At 40.0% G+C, this 17,232-nt stretch overlaps 2 protein-coding genes across 3 annotated transcripts; one reads left to right on the forward strand and one right to left on the reverse strand.

The window, feature by feature from the left end:
- The first annotated feature begins 1,738 nt into the window (after positions 1-1,738).
- On the forward strand, positions 1,739-4,307 carry LOC102716771 (probable transmembrane ascorbate ferrireductase 3). Its single transcript, XM_006651690.3, has 3 exons — positions 1,739-1,928; positions 2,109-2,157; positions 3,626-4,307. The coding sequence occupies exons 1-3, from the start codon at positions 1,752-1,754 to the stop codon at positions 4,084-4,086; spliced, it is 687 nt and encodes a 228-aa protein (XP_006651753.2). The 5' UTR covers positions 1,739-1,751; the 3' UTR covers positions 4,087-4,307.
- Positions 4,308-7,984: 3,677 nt separating this feature from the next.
- Positions 7,985-14,458, reverse strand: LOC102717054 (splicing factor SF3a60 homolog). Of its 2 annotated transcripts, XR_005811360.1 has the most exons (13): positions 14,154-14,458; positions 13,527-13,637; positions 12,948-13,052; positions 12,136-12,278; positions 11,770-11,866; positions 11,386-11,544; positions 11,189-11,260; positions 10,933-11,094; positions 10,189-10,266; positions 9,367-9,495; positions 8,626-8,772; positions 8,169-8,475; positions 7,985-8,091 (listed from the first exon to the last, which is right to left on the reverse strand). XR_005811360.1 is itself a non-coding variant. In XM_040522114.1 (12 exons), exons 1-12 carry the CDS (start codon positions 14,325-14,327, stop codon positions 8,329-8,331), a joined length of 1,524 nt encoding a protein of 507 aa, XP_040378048.1. In that variant the 5' UTR covers positions 14,328-14,458; the 3' UTR covers positions 7,985-8,328. The 2 variants fall into 2 exon arrangements, 1 of the variants encoding a protein (XP_040378048.1); XM_040522114.1 differs by having other exon boundaries at positions 7,985-8,475.
- Positions 14,459-17,232: the final 2,774 nt, after the last annotated feature.

The following is a 17,232-nucleotide window of genomic DNA, read 5'->3' on the forward strand; positions in this document are numbered from 1 at the left end:
GGCTTCTGCATAGTGCATAAGTGGTGCAAGCCAGCTAAGGGTTGTTTAGTTAAAAAAAAATTTGTAAAAACATCCCACCAAAACTTTAAACATATATTTGAAGTATTAAACTTAATCTAATTACAAAACAAATTTCAGATTCGGCCTGGAAACCGTGAGATGAATCTTTTGAGTCTAATTAATCTATCATTAGCACATGTTGGGTACTGTAGCACTTATGGTTAATCATGTCCTAATTAGACCCAAAAGATTCGTCTTACTATTTCCTCCATAACTGTGTAATTAGTTTTAATGTTTATATACATTTAATGCTTCATTTAGATGTTCAAAGATTCGATGTAATGTTTTCGGGAAAAAATTTTGGAAACTAAACAGCCCCTAAAGAAATTAACAAAGCTCCGTTTGACACTTTTTCAGAGAAAAACAAGCGATACATATGCAAATAAAAAGATATTTATAAATAAAACTTATATATATATATATATATATATATATATGTTCTTAATGATCTGAAAGAAAAAAACTAAAAATAAACTATAATTAAAAAATCCAAAAGAAAACTTTAGCTTATAGAGATAAGAATAAAAAAGATGAGCATGGAACAGTCCTCTGGTTCCTTGCATAGTTTAACGCACAGCACAGGAGCTAGGGTAGGAGGGATTGTAGTAAAGCCAATACAAGTGGTGTGTTACACTGTTACAAAGCCGGTACCGCCAATCGATCACCACCATTAATGCACAGTACTCTATGCACGGACAACTAATCTCGTCAGGACTATTTACTGGTACGGATTACGAACCTTAATTATCCACGCTATGTACAGCGTACGTACGTACACGGTACACGTCGCGTTGCTGTATACAGTTTACTGCACTTACGCTTCGGCGGTCGGATTAAACTGAGCCGGAGAAGAAATGGTGCTCCCTCCGACTGGAAACATAAAACATATATGTTTATGTCATGTGTGTTTATGTAATTAGGCTAATAACATGTGTGTTTATGTCGGGCACTTATTACCATCATATTTTTATTGGAAGAAAATCTAGTTGCCTATAATATATCATAGAAAAGCTAATACTGGTCTTTACAATTATATTTTGTTTGGAGTAGCTCGATAATCAGACTGAGCACCGTGTAAAAAGCTGATGCTTCTTATATTTTTAATATTATTTACGATGTTTTTTCCATGATAACAGAACTAATATAAACTTCTTTTCTAATATAATAGATCACATATAATAATAATAATAATAATAATAATAATTATTATTATTATTATTATTATTATTATTATAAATCAATGATCAAAATTACGATACTACCTGCAGTAGACGAGCTCCTTTAAACGGAGGGAGTAGAATAGTTTTGTCCGCGCGCGATCGATGAAGAAGGAAGATTACTTGCTCCCTCGCAACGCTAGTCGCCACGCAAGCACATTCGCTTCCCAGCAACATGGAGCGAAGAGGGATGCCGCCCAAGATGCCTTGCTTCAACGGGCGAGCCGCGCGCCCGCCCGCCCGTCGCCGATGATACCAAACCCAAAACCGCCTCGCCGGTGTAACCTCAGATTCCTTCCTCCACGCAGGTCGCCGCGTTAAAAACCTCCGCGCAGCAGCAGCAGCAGCAGCAGGGGGCCGGCCGGTGATCGATCGATCGAACCAGCAAGTGCGTATGTGCGTGCGCGCGTGATCGATCGAGCGAGAGCGAGCTAGGGGGGGGGGGGGGGGGGGCGGCGCGCGCGGGCCGGGGGCATGGCGATCGGGGGAGGGATGATCGGCGAGCGTCACCACCACTCCGTGGTGGCGGCGCGGGTGGCGGCGGCGGCGCACGTGCTGTTCCTCACCACGGCGGTGCTCATGCTCGTCTGGCTGCTGCGCTTCCGCGGCGGCATCAACATCCAGTCCGACGACCCCGAGCAGATCTTCAATGTACTATACGCGCATACGCATGCCCTGATTTGAAACCCACGCGCATCCACGCTTCTTTGTTCTTGTGATCGATCATCCTTGCCATGATTGATATCCAATCTGCGTGAAAACTTGTCTTGCGCCTCGAATTCTGACGATGCTGTTTCTCTCGTTGATTTTCTCTCTGGCCTATATATGCAGGTTCATCCGTTCGTGATGTGCTGGGGCTTCATTCTTCTCGTCGGAGAAGGTACGTATCCGCTCGATCATATCTTCAATTTCAGTTACGTACAGTTCGATCGATCTCTGAGTAATTAAGCTTTAGTAAATGACAAAACGTTGAAACAAAACCATTAATTTGCCGAAAGCCCCTGAAGATCGATCGACGTAGTTTTTGTTGTTGTTGTTTTCATGGGCAATCATTCGCGCCTTTTAGTGATAAGATTATAACATGTTCTATTCAGTAATCAGCACAACTGCACATTGCACTTTAACCTTTTAAATAGCAAAAGAGCTTCTATAGGGGTTTGGTGGCTGCAAAAGCATTTGAACTTGGGCTAGCGCACTGTTCGGTTCAAATCAGTGTGTTGGGTGTCTGTCCATAGCAAGGGTCACATCGGATTTTCCGGACAGTGACCTCTGGGATCGCTACGTTTTCCTGCCAAGTTCAGTCGAAGTGATCAATGTTAAAGTTAATTTTCCGTGCAATACTACTGTGTAAATTAGCATAAATAAGTGTTATTTTAAGAACAAGAGCAAAGTTCAAGTCATACATATATGCATTACACATTTGAAAACTCCCAATTTGTTTTCCCTCTAATTTATGATTCAACAGTCTAGAACCAAACTCTAAATTCTATATACACTAATCTGAGGCCATCTTAGGGTGTGTTTTCAAGTCTATCGTCTTATCGTTTCGCTTTTGCTTATACTCATAAACCAAAATTTAAATTTTTAATATTAAATTTGAAGGGTTATTTTTACCAAAGTTTATTTTTTCAGTTTTGTCTTTTAGGTCTCTGAGAATACGTATATAAAAAATTATTTATAAATTATTTTTTGTTTCTAAATATAGCTTTTGACTTGCCCATAAAAACCAAACAATCGCCCCCTATAGATAAAGCTGAGTTTATAACAATTATTTGAGGAAACAACTTACTCAATTTAAAAATCATAACGTTGATAGGTCAGTTTTTAAAAGTTCTATAAAATTCCGATCAAGAAATTATTTTTCATTTTGTGAAGTATGCCGTCTAAATGCTCGGAAACCATACCTATTATATTTGACCTGATAGGTACAAAGAACTCGCCCTTAGAAACTCTCAGAACCATCCTAAAACTCCAATAAGGTTTATAAGATATTTTATTTTTTTTCCTAAATTTATCCGTGTATGTTTTATATATATCCAAATTTACCGGTGTTCATATAAATATATAAAAATTAAAACATCTTATAAACCTCCTAAATGGAAAAATTGCAAAAATGGCATTATAATTTTGCAAAATCGTAGATATGTCATCCTGGCCCACGTGTCATTGACTCATGTGAGCCCTATATGTCATTGAGATACCAGTGATATATTTCTAGCTTTGTAAAATTATAATGTTACGGTTGCAAATTTTTCCTAACTAAAACGGGGTTAAGAGAAATGATCTCTACATGGATATCCTCACGTTAACGAATCCTTCCCCCCAAAAAAACACACCAAAAATTGCAGCGATCCTGGCGTACACGACGATCCCGATGGACCACAGGACGCAGAAGATGGTGCACATGCTGGTGCACCTGGTGGCGCTCATCCTCGGCATCTTCGGCGTCTACGCGGCGTTCAAGTTCCACGACGCCGCCGTGGCGCCCGACCTGGTATCGCTCCACTCCTGGCTCGGCATCCTCGCCATCGCGCTCTTCGCCCTCCAGTGGCTCTTCGGCTTCTTCGCCTTCTGGCTCCCGGGCGCGCACGAGCGGGCCCGCGCCGCCGCCGCGCCCGCGCACGTCGCCGGCGGCCTGGCCATCCTCGTGCTCGCCGTCTGCGCCGCCGAGACAGGCCTCGTCCAGAAGAGCGCCGCCGCCGCGTCGGCCGGCGAGGGCAAGCTCATCAACGCCACGGGGGTCTTCATCCTCCTCTACGGCGTCGCCGTCGCCACCGCCGTCGCGCTCCGCAAGGCCTTCTTCTTGTAGGGCGCGCGGCCGCGAAGCGATAGCCGTTGGATGGCTCGTACGATAGTGATCTGTTTGATCTGGTCCGTCGATTTGATGTGGACGTGTATGCAACCCGGGTTTGCGTGATGTGAATTGATTTTTTTTCCTGCTACAGTAATTTGTACAGTGAACGTAACTCATGTTCACGATATATATAAAAAATGTGATGCATAAATTTTACTTTGATGGATACTTGGATACGTCTACTTCTTTTGTAGGATAAAAACTAGTCAAATTTTGAAAAATTACGCTTGGACTATTCGAAAATGGAAATGCAATGTCATATGCCCAAAACAGTAAAGCGTTGAAGCCCAGACTTGCCCATGGAAGGGCCTAAGGAAATTCAGACGTGATAAGACCATTTTCGGCCATTTTCTTGCAAAATTAAGCCCATGGGGCGTCGCTTGAAGGGCCCAAAAATTGTTCACAAGCCCAAATAGAAAAAAGCAAGGAGCTAAAGAAAATCAAAATGGTGTGAGACTGAGAGCAATGGATTGGCCAAATTTCCACTCCAAAGTTTGCTCACCCAAAGACCAAAACCTGCACCGGTTCAAAGCCTGTTACAGTGCCATTTTTCTCTTTTGTCAAATTGATGTTATGGTAGATAAAGAAGAGGAACATACGCTAATCATGATTCCATCCAATCGGGAGTGGCATAATCTGGCCGTTTTGACGGACAAATCAGACAGTAAAAATCAGTAATGCTGGTTAATTCTGTCTCCAAAGGTAGATTAAAAGAAGAGTCCTCTTCTATAGCGTTGACACCACCACAGTATCTTATGATTCTTATCCCAGCCAAGCAGTTAGAACCGGTGCCATGTTGTCAAAGTGGGCAGCATTAGGACAGCAGCAATCTTTGCGACGACAATTGAGAGGATAGAAAGAGGGACAGGAGCATCGAGAAATAAAGCCAGAATCAACTAAAACACTTTGTTAACAACTTAACACACAGTCAGATCACTGCCGGCTGGAGAGAGCAGACCGTGCAACCGATGGATGGCAACCAAGGAGAAGCTGCTGTCAAATGGCACAACTTCTGAATCATCCAGTGGCAGAGCATCCTCAGACTTTCTGTCCACAGAAGTTGCAAAAACACTTTGGAAAACTTGCATCTTTTTTTAGTGTGTTTTGGGTTAGAAGACTCGCTTGTGAGCACAGAGCACGCGCTTGTATGTCTTCTATGTGCTGCACTATCAACAGCCAGTCCATGCCTAGATTGGCGAATCTCTCACAACACGGTTTTTTTAAGTATCTCAGGGTATTTTTTCAGTGACTTTACTTTTTGTGTGCTTGTCCCGACGGATAGTGCCTGAAATTGTCCAGTCCGGCCATAGTTCCTAGCATTGTAGAAGAGCAGACAACTCGTTTCAACTCAGTAATTGATAGCACTAGCACTCTAGCAGTGGTCTTGTGGATCCTCTTGCTCATAATTGTTTGGAGAGAAACCTGAGCCGAGTGGCAGCAGCAGCCGCAACAGAGATGCATACTCCCTCCGTCTCAAAATAAATCAATTTTTCACTTTTTATCTTTAATTTTTGACTTTTCGTCTTATTTAATTTTTTTAATGATTGATATATTTGTTTTTATTAGATGATAAATCATGAATAGTACTTTACATATGACTAATTTTTTTCTAATTTCTTAAAAAAAATTTAAATAAAACGGATGATCACACGGAAACCGGATAACTCTTTTTTTTTTTTTACAGAAGGAGTACATGCAGCAGCACCGATCCATGGTAGGGAGCATCTTGTCTGATAGTGCTGGAAATGAGCCGATAATTGTACTGCTGCTTCCTGCCAACAACCAGCCAGACCAGCAGTACCAATCTGATGCTCCTGCTATGGGACGATGGGAGTACTGTCAAAACAAATCATCTTTTCGGTCTTTATATAATATTTAATTCTTTGTTTTATTTAAAAAAATTATAATTAATAATTTTATCTTTATTAGAGAATAAAATATAAATAATACTTTATGTGTGACTAAGACGGATGGTCAAATGCTTGAAAAAAATGGAAAAGTTGGTTTTTTTTTTTATATGGAGGGAGCACTTCTCTTCGCATGCCAAGAATCCCAGCATCCTTGTACTGATATGACTAGCTAGAATAAGCTTTGTTGCTAATGGAATCATTTGCAGAGTAGCTACTGTTTGTAAGTAAGATTAAAGAAAAAAAAATTGTCTGCAGGCTGGTACTGATTGATAGTTTGGCTTAGCTTTGGGCGTGCACGGCTCACGCTCCTTCATCACTCCGGTCATCCCAGGTTGCATCTGCGCATTTTTCTTCTTGTTTTTTTCCTTCATTCTGACTAACCTCTCTGCCATTGGTAACCTCCAAAATTACTCGGAAGTTATCTTCTTATCATTGGTTGAAAAACCATCACTTTTACCCCTAATTTTGGACATATTACCTCTGCATTCTAATTGTGATGGCGGTGTTTTCCGGCTGATGTTAATGATGCTTTGACGTGGGCAACTTGGCATGATGGTGAAAAATTGCTAATGCGTAAAACGGATGTCTCCTTCAATCACATGAAAGACTAACCCGGACATAAATCACCATACGTACTCACTGAATTTCGTACTCACATATGCATAATATTATGAAGCTTATGGTTTTAATCTGATGAGTGGAGTGATAAGCCGACAACTCCGTTATCGCACCAAAGTTATTTCCCTGGCAAGTCACGCAGTAGAGATTAAACCACGATTGTTCAATGGTAAACTGATAAACCGTGGAAAAATAAAATTAAGCATCCAAAAATAATTTATGAGCAAAATTTTATGTCAGTGTTGCAGCAATTTAAAACTCCGCGTTGGAAAATAAATTATGACGAAAAACCTTAATATAAATTCGAGAGTTAACTTTGGTTGGAGTTGATAAGATAAGCAAACGACGAGAGGTTAGGGCTTAATATACTTGCTCCCTGTTATCTATCTGTGTGCAGCCGTCCGATTTAGCCTAGAAAACCTTCCGAGGTGATTTTGACTCATCAAACAAATTGCCTCTTCTGATGGCAGACAGGCAGGAACCAAGCCATATCAAATTGGGTCCCTCTCCAGCTTTTATTTCTTAAAGAGGAAAAAAATGCAACATGGAGCACACAGAAGAGGACCAAAAACATTTTTTTTAAAAAAACAAAGCTTGCCCAATTAGTGGTGGGCCATGATATCTTCTCATCATCTTGCAAAAGTGACATCTCGATCTCATCATGGGAGCATTGAACCTTGCACAAGAAACTCTTGTCTCTGCCTACTTTCATTTGCTTGTGAATATGCTCTCTTTGCTTGCAGGGTTCCACCTGCCCAAATAGTGACTAATCTTTTTTTTATAAACTCAGAATTTTGCCGTTTTCAATTCTTTTAATAGATTCGGTAGGGTTTTGTGACTAGTGTGACAATTACCGGGGAGAGGCCAATCAGTAGTGACCGTGTATTTTACTGTCAAATTGGGCTTGTTCTTAAAAGTATAGCAAGTTGGATGCAATTTGCAGAGATAGGTTAGGCCTGCTGATTTGCGACCTATTGTTGTGTTTTTATTCCCAATTCCTATCAGCGTCGGTGGCATTAAAGCGACACTCAGTTGTCTCGTAGACCACAAACATTGAGACACCGAATAAACTACACCTTGTTTATTTCCTCTCTTTTTTTGACCTTTTATGCTCGCATTCTAGATCATGTTTGAACCTATCAAAATTAGATTTTTTTTAGAAATCACTCCTCTAGAAATATCCATTGCAGTATACCTGATCTAGCTCAGATCAGGTATGTGCTTCTTGATGTGGTATGTGCTTCACACTTGAAAAACTGGTGGAGCTTGCAGAAGGCGCACACATTCTGGCGTTTATATAATGCAAAACACAGCGACTACAATTATTAGCACACATCACACGAGTAATTTGATTATCTTTATAAAGGTAGTACCAAAGGCAACCTGATGCAAAGTTTTATCTCCGACAGCTCCGACACAATGACGATTTGACCTTTGGATTGAGCAAGCAGTATTAGGGTAGAGCCGTAGAGGTATATACGATGTAAACGGATGTAGGGCATAACATACCATGGGAAAAAGAAGCATTTAAGCCCGGTAGTATCCATGGTGCTACAACAAGTATCCAGTGCTACAACTATCCAAGGTCAACGAAGTTCAATAGAACAAATGGCCGACCACCTCAGCAGCAGCCCTTAAGGGGCAGAATGTTAGGATCACATCAGGGATTCTAAATCAGGCCCTGGCGCTGCAGATCAGTGTAGGTCTTCTTGTTATAGATGTTGCCCTCCTGATCTTCGTACTCTTCCTCCAGGTCTGGCCGCCACTTGTTCAGCCCCTGTCGTTGTTGAATTTTCTCCCAGAGTTCTTTTGCCTCCTGAAAACAGAAACACAAGGTGTCAATTACCCCCTCCATTGTCGCATTCATGACGACATTGATCAGGTGGACATTTAGTGATAAACATGTACAAGAACAGCCAGCATGGGAGACTTCGAAAAAGAGAATTAGCATAAGATGATGATTTACCTGGATGGATGTAATTTCATTGAAGTTCTTAGTATTAGGAATTCCAAGACAGCGCATCCCATGCTGGTGGCGCCACTCCTTGAAATGCCGCTCGTAAGCCCTCCGTCCCCAGTAGCTGTGGTTTCCACATATCTCACATTTGAATTCCTAACAAAACATTATAGCAATTAAAATGTTTACAGTACAAAACCATAAGTAAACATCTGGAATTCCTAACACAAAAACATAACAATGCCTGTTCAGGATATTTTTAAAAGAGGAATAAAGATATAGAAAATAAATGAGCATGTGAGAATGCAAATACCAATCAGTTTTGATTTTAGAAAAAAACAATCGTTTTGCATTTTAAATCATTAGTAATATAATAAGCTACAAAGCCTCCTGATTTGATATTAATATTTTAACCAGTAACAGCACAAAGATCAATAGAAACTATTGATACATGGCACACACTGAACATGACACCCACTAGTCATCCTACAATGCTATATTAATTTGTAGCTACCATTGCTCCCAAGCAAAGGTATTGCTAACACTAGCAATCTTTTTTTGTTCATAACAGTATAGTGCCATAAACATATTTGATGACTGTTAGTCTGTACAGGAATACTATTTTTTTAAAAAAATGGCTTCTTAGATCACCAGCAAATGAACAGTGTTACTGACACATAGCTGGGACTAACAATAGCCATGAAATGAATATTAGAATAGTCTTAAGATATAAAGAGATGAGATCAGTACCTGACCAAGACCATGGAGCTTATATAGCCAATATGGTATAGGTTTGCCGTCCCAACCCATCGGCAACTTAAGAGGATTGTAGATTTGTTGGTCTTCATCATCACTTTCACTATCAGCTTGTACCTCTTCCTATAGATAGAATATTATAGAGGACAAAAGGTCAGGAGTTTGAGTATATTATTATTTTATTTCTGCGAAATGCAGAAGAAAAGGGAGGAAATTTAGAACTGAGTTGCGAACTATTGGAAAAAAAATTAGAAGCAATGCATCATGCATTAAAGCTAAACTCTAACTAAACATATCTGTGCTCCGCATGTTCAGAACTTCAGACATGTATAATCCAACATGACCTTTGGCCTTTATTTGTCGTATAAACATACCAGCGGAAAAAAATCATAGCAAATTTAATGGTTCATTTATATATGTAAAATCTAAAATACCATTTGAGATACTGATAGTCAATGTTAAATTTTACTAGGGCATTTTACATTTCAGAAGGGGAAGTTTACTTCTGCCAGGGCATCTTAGTCTCACGAATGATACATGGTTCTAATCATGTATCATGTCAACTACGGAAAGCAGTATCAGTGATTCTTTTTTCAAATTTCCAGTAGTGCGTCAACTGTATAAAGTAGCATACTGATTATCTATTATACAGTGTGCAATGGCACCAGATGCTCCAAGAGAAGGCCAACAGGCCATATACCCTGCAGACCATACTAGCAAATACCTTATATAAATAAGAAATACCATCATAGGTTCTATACTCGATGCCTTTTGCAGATCAGAAAACAAAATTTAGGAGGGCTGCAAGCAAAGTACCTCTTCCCGTTCTGCTTCCATTTCTTCATATGTCAGAGTCAGTTTCTTCTCTGCATTTTCTTTTGTTCGTACAATGACCTGCATAAACAAAACAGGATATAAGTCAAAACATGAGCACAGGTTAACTTTACTACAGACACAAAAATCATGTATTGAAAAGAATAGGGCACACATTAAATATAACATATCAGGTTGTCAAACACAGCAATTACATAATGTTAACCTTGCTATGTTCTTGTTATCTTGGTAGCGGAGAATAAACTACAGAGTACTCTTAACTTATTTTTCATGGAATTAATATGCTTGTTAATTACTTTGTGCACAAAATTCTAAGGTCTTCATGACTTGCCTAGCAGAACAAGCTTCTTGTGAAAAGTTGATGCTCCTGATGCAAACTCAGGTGCTTTGCTGTTTACCTATTCCCGGCTTAAGTGCCTAGATAACCATTTTTTGCACCTTTTATAGCACTGGACATGCACTCATGCGGTACATCACGCATGAAACATGAAAGTATCATACTACCAGAATTATAACCAATCAAGATGAAAAAGCATCCTGAAGATCTAACTTATTCAAAGGACCACGTACAGCATGGAGATATTCACATGGACTAATATATCTCAGCACGTTACGTTTATCAAAGCCAGAGAAGGCATACAAGTCATCAGATCATGTAGCTATACAAGTGCATATGAAAGAAAAGACAAAGCCACACAGGGAGCAACGAAAACTCGGACAGCTGACCTCATCTAGTAGCTCACAAAGGCGCCTCGTCTTTACTTCCATTAAAGCAATTTCCTTCTTCAAATTATCCTTTAAAGTGCTACCATTAGAAGTTGCATTGGAGGCAGAACTGTGTGAACCTTTAGCAAAATGCTTACGATCCAACTGTTCCAAGGGTGTGTGCTGCGAGATATAATTATCCACAAGTTCAGAATGTCTGGTAAATCATCATAAAAAACCAGCTGAATACCCAGGTGTAATAGTATTATATAATTACCTTCAACAAGAAAAGACGCTCAGCACGTTGTTGAACTGTACCACCACTTTTTAATCCACGGGCAGCTAAAGCCTGAGAAAAACAAAAAACAACCAATAGAAGTTGCGAAGGCCCAACAAAGGTTGAGTAATACGGCAGGGTACAGGAAAAAAAGAACTTTTGGCAATAACAGCATAATGCAAGTCAATAAGCTATACCTCTTTCAACTTTTCTGGGCCAAGCTCAACAAGCTCTTCAACAGTGGTATAATAATCAAGGTCTATTACAGACTCTTGTGCAGATTCTTTCTCTGGGTCCTTGTTTTCCCATCCAGGCACTTCACCATTGGTCCATTGTTCTTCAAACTCGTTTTCCAACTGAACAAAGTGTAAATACCATTTGCTTGTTAGGTTACTTTTGTATTGTTATTATGTGAAATGCTTAACTTATATAGGAATGAAGTATTTACATGAACATAAAGGTATCGTGGCCAAAAATATTTCTGAGATCTTAAATAAAATGTACCATCATCACATAAAAGCATGTAGGATAACAAAGTAAAAAAAAAGATACTCAAAACTAAAGTTAAGGTAGTAAGGCACCTTTGCAAAAATCTTCTCAATGTCTTGCAATGGTTCTGTGCGATAGAGAAATGATGTCAGATACTCCAAAATATGCTCCAAGTATTCTCTGTATTGCCTGCCATCCAAAACAATGCACAACACATGAAATAAATATTAGGCAGGATAAAGAAACTTTGATTAGTTATGCAAATACTTGAGCACATATATTCCTATGAAGCTACTATGATTCCAATAGTCCATGTAAGGACCTTTCGCCCCTCAATTACCACAAAAAAAGGAGAATGGAAACAGATCTAAGCTGCATGGCATGCGAGAACTTGGTGTGATTTAAAATTCAAGTCATAAGACATGTTTTTGGTCTTAACAAAAATGAATACAGCATACCTGGAGGTTTTAAGACTTTGTGTGATCTTCTCCACATGAGAAAAGGTGCCAACATATGCCGAGTATTCCATTGGAGTTCCAAACTTGGAATTTATGAACTCATTGTACAGCTCATGCAAGTCCAGATACCGGCCAAAAGCTTCCTATTAAATAATATAACCAAACCATTAGCATATTTGAACGCAAGTATGATAAAATAGTATGTGGCATTAACACCACCAACAGTAGTGGACACGATGTGGTTCTGGTTAGATTAGAAGTAAATTGTTCTCATGGAATACACAAGTCAATCTAAACAGGAACAGCAGAATGTTTCGTGAGCTAAGGTTCTTGCTCCATCATAGTATCATTGCCTAAACCTTACCATGTATACCACCAAGATCCTACAAGAGGAATCAAATATTCCTGCAGAAATTAAAATACACGTATCACAATGGAGATACCTTCGAGATCAAGACTACTGCAGTTAAAAGGTGGGGAAAGGTGCTGACGGACTTCACAAACACAAGGACTCTATCAATAGCTGAAATAACTTCAAACTGTATACATATACTACCAAGGACAGAAACACGCCTATGTAACAGATTTACCTAATTCTGTTGAAAGAATTATATATGAATATGACATGCATGCCCCCAAACATTTCTAAATGTTCAAATAGCAAATTGCTTTATTGAATGTGTACAGGGCATACTAGTCAACATAACTGTGCACAGGTAATGAGATACTCAGTTTAACCATGGCATATATACACCAGTGCAAAGGTAAATCAAGTCAGGATTACAGAGAAAAAAATGCTACAAGTTAAATACCTCTCCAGTGAATTCAATGGCCGGCTCTTCCTTTAGTAGCTCTTCAAAATCATCAGTTGCACTAACAAAACGGGCGGAAGGATTGCGCCTGTGGTAATCACGGATCTGCAAGCATGAAACAGTAAACATAACATAATTAGAAGCTAGATAGGAACATATGCACCAAGAATAGCCCGAAACATAGTTTTAGTTTGCATGGCATATGTTTACCACAGAGGATGATGGTTACACGGAAACAATTGGGAGATGGTGTAGGGCCAACAAGGGGAAGTACAGTTTCATAAAGATCACTTTTTGAGAGCAAAAACTTGCTCCTCTCATTCTTTTGCTTGTTGGATTCGCATGTTTCAAGAACATAATTTAGCGTGTGAAATCATTCAGTTATCAGTTATCTAGAATTGGCACACAAAACAGAATAGCACTAAAAGAGAAAACACACGATGCTATTTTAGCATATGAACTGCACCAACCAGTGCTCCATAAGCGTTTTATCATTTTTCAGCTGCCCTGATGCCAAGGAATGCCCCAACGTATATGTATTTATGTGAAATAGTCAGTCAAACTAGAATAAATCGTTACCTCTTTGAGCCTATCATAAAACTTGGGGAAGATTTCAGCTTGCACTGGGGAGCTAAGATGATTGGAGATCTCATCTTTCCTAGCATTATCCTTGTCCTCGTAGATTTCCACCTAAGTAAAATGAAGTCACATTAGCAAAAGCAAAACATAACCTAATAAAAATTATTGATTCTTGTCATTATTTATCCATCACATTAGCAAAAGCAAAACATAATACATAAAAATAATTGATTATTATTATTATTTATTCCATAATCAGACGGTCAAACGATAGAAGCTGAGGCAAGAGAAACCACGGAAGAATCTATGATTACTTCCGCTTGCAAAATATTTGGCAAATCTCCGACCAATTACTGCGTGTAAGCATGACCAGACTAACGGAAGGAGAATAATATCTTAGAGCAACTCCACACCGTCCACCAAGCAGCCCCAATTCAGAATATACGGCAACGATATAGAACAAGACAGAATCTAACCAACGGGTATATACACTTATATGCGAAATCGTCAACACTAACTACACATGGCTTACGCGCGAACCTAAATCTACATCCATGACTCTACCGGGAAACCTTAAGTCATATGGTGGGGCGCGCCGCCCGGGGGGGGGGGGGGGGTTCTGCTTACGAGTTTGCCGGAGGTGGAGATGACGAGGTCGAGCATGTGGCGCACGCGGTGGGACTGGTAGAGGCGGTCGCGCGCGTTGGCGGGCTCCCGCTGCAGCTCCCGCACCGCCAGCCGCTCCAGCCTCTCCATGTCCTCGTGCTTCGCCCGCGTCGCCTCCAGCACCGTCGACGCCATCGCCTCTCCTCTCTCTCTCTCTCCTTGGTCTCTCCCTCCGGTGCTGCCCCGACGCCCGCGGCGGCGGCGGCGGCGGAGGAGGGAGGGGGGGGGGAGCGCGCGCCGCCGCTAGGGTTTTGGGGATTTTTTTTTTCTCTTTTTGGTTCGCGCTCAGTGGCGGTAGGGAGGGAGGAAGGAGAAACCGCGCTCGGTGGGGCGCGGGTTAAGGGGAGAGTGCGACGCGGCTTGCACGCTCGCCTGCGTGATCCGACTTGATCCGGTCCACGTGGTGGCTTTCTATTGGCCTTTAGTCGGACGGTTTGTTTCGGATGAATCATGCCCGAATTTAGTTCTGTCTGAGGCCCCGTTTAGTCAAGGAAAATGAAAATTTTTGGTTTCTCACGTTTGCCTGGATACAGAAACGAATTTTTGGATACAAATAAAAAATAAATTTTACAACTCGTCTGAAAACGTGAGGCGAATCTTTTGAGTCTAACTAATATGTCATTAGCATACGTGGGTATCGTAATACTTATGACTAATTAGGGATTGATTAGGCTTAAAAAATTTCTCTTGCGATTTTCTCTCTAACTGTACAATTAGTTTTTTTGTTTCATCTATATTTAATATTCTTTTTATGTGTCCAAGGATTTGATGTGATGTTTTTAAGAAAAAAATTGGAAACTAAACGAGGGCTGAGATTATCTCAACGGTAGGGTTTAAAGTATGGTCTGTTTTTCTGATAGATATTTGAGGGTTGAGGCTATATATTAGTGATTAGCTTAGCTAACATTTAAAATGTTATTTTCTTCATTTTTAAATTGTATGACTTTATAGCATGTCTAGATTTATATTAACGCTAATGAATCTATAAATTACATGTATTTATTAATGGGTGGATTTAAACAAGACTATAAAAACTTACCATATGAAACGGATGGGGTACTTTAAAAAGGTGGGATGAAGAATTATTATATAGAATCTTTTTACACAATACGCATCACACATCATTTAGGAGTTTGGGATCCGTGTTGTGGTGTGTAGGGGAGGGGATCGTTCGAGCAGTCATTGCTAGTATGTCGTGGTCGGTAGTAGCCACCGCTTCTTCTTCGATGCAGTTGTCGCCTGCCGGTGTTCTCTTCTTCTTCTACTTGGCGATGTTGGTACGGGGTGGCGGCACATTAATGGGCAAAGGTGCGTGTGCAAGAGGGACAATATGCTTATGCAAGGGAGCGGCGTGCGTAGGCAGGTGTACCAGTGGCGTGTGTGCGTGATATTTCAAGTCAGAATGTTTGAGATTAAACCAACCCTAAAGCTAAATAGCACCTATGTCATCTTTAACGAGCCATAGGTATGGCCCGTCACGGATGACACGTTCATGACAACACTAGTTTATGGCCTTCGTGGATGACTCGTGTTATCTTTAACGAGTCGTAGTTATGGCTTGTCACGGATGACACTCATCCGTGACGGACACTAGTTCTGGCCTTTCATGAATGACTTATGTCATCTTTGACGGGTCGTGTTCTATGGCCCGTTAGGGATGACACTCCCCCAACGAGCTTTGATTTTGACTCTCTACAGATGAGTCGTGTCGAATATAGATCTGGATCCCACACAAATTATATGTCATAGGTAATGGGTCAAACCGAATAGTCTACAATGGGTCTTATTTTGGCCCGTCACATATGAGTGAATGCGTGGCGGATTATTGGGTTCTATCGTAGATAGCCTGGCAATTTTGCTTGATTTTGTAGAAGTGTATGGGATAGTTACCTGAAGAAGCTAGTAAATATGTCAATTAGAGCATCCCCAACAACTCATTCATTCCATCCTAGAAATAGAGAATGAAGAGTAGCTAAGCTCCAACAGAACATCTATCTCATCATCTATTTTTAGATGCCATCCATATTAGGAGACCTCTCTCTAATTCTCCAAATAGATATAGAAGATGTCATATATAGATGATCTGCTAGAGTACAAAAGGATATGAAGGATGAAAGTGTTTTAGATACTCATCCAAATGAAAATATGGATGACTAAATTTAGATGAGCTGTTGGGAATTCTTGTCTTCTATGTGTCTTGCCATTTCTTTCATCGCTATCATGCCATTATTATAAGATCCTTAAAGCAAGGACCATCGAAAAACATACATGAAGATGACAAAATTATGTTCTTGTTTTCCAATGTACTCGTCAAAATACTGAGTAGCCGTGTCAAAACGATGCCTATTTACAATATAAATATTTTCATAATCTGCCAAATGGGAGAAAAACAGTAGAGAGTCTGGAACAAAATCTAGCACACCACACTCCTACCTTCGCATATCATTTGTCAATAATTTTCTGCATACATTTTTTCCCATTTTATTTAGAATACCATAGCTCCGAGACACCAGGCTCGTTCCAAAAAACACGTGAAGAAGCCTATAAATGTGTCACACCTATCAGTTGAAGCTTTTAAGGGGATGTTTTGATCCGGGGATATTTTTTATTCCCTTATCACACCAGATGTTTGAACGCTAATTAGAAGTATTAAATATAGACTAATAACAAAACTAATTACATAGATAAAGGATATTTCATTAGACAAATATTTTAAGCCTAATTAGTCCATAAATAGCAAATATTTACTGTAGCATCACATTCGTTAATCATGGACTAATTAGGCTCAATAGATTCGTCTCGCGAAATAATCCAGAATATGGAGTGGGTTTTTTTAGTAGTCTATATTTAATACTTCTAATCAGTATCCAAACATTCGATACGACAGGACTTAAAAAAGTTAGAGAAAAACAAATCGGGTCTAAAAGAATGGTACTACTACCACCAATCTGCCATGCTCATGCTAGGCTGCCATTCATTTTGATGAATCTTGTTTAGTGCAGACATTATTGGCTGCCATTCTAGCAAAGAAACAACTGAC

Source organism: Oryza brachyantha, chromosome 3 (genome assembly GCF_000231095.2).
Source record: "Oryza brachyantha chromosome 3, ObraRS2, whole genome shotgun sequence".
NCBI lineage: Eukaryota > Viridiplantae > Streptophyta > Magnoliopsida > Poales > Poaceae > Oryza > Oryza brachyantha.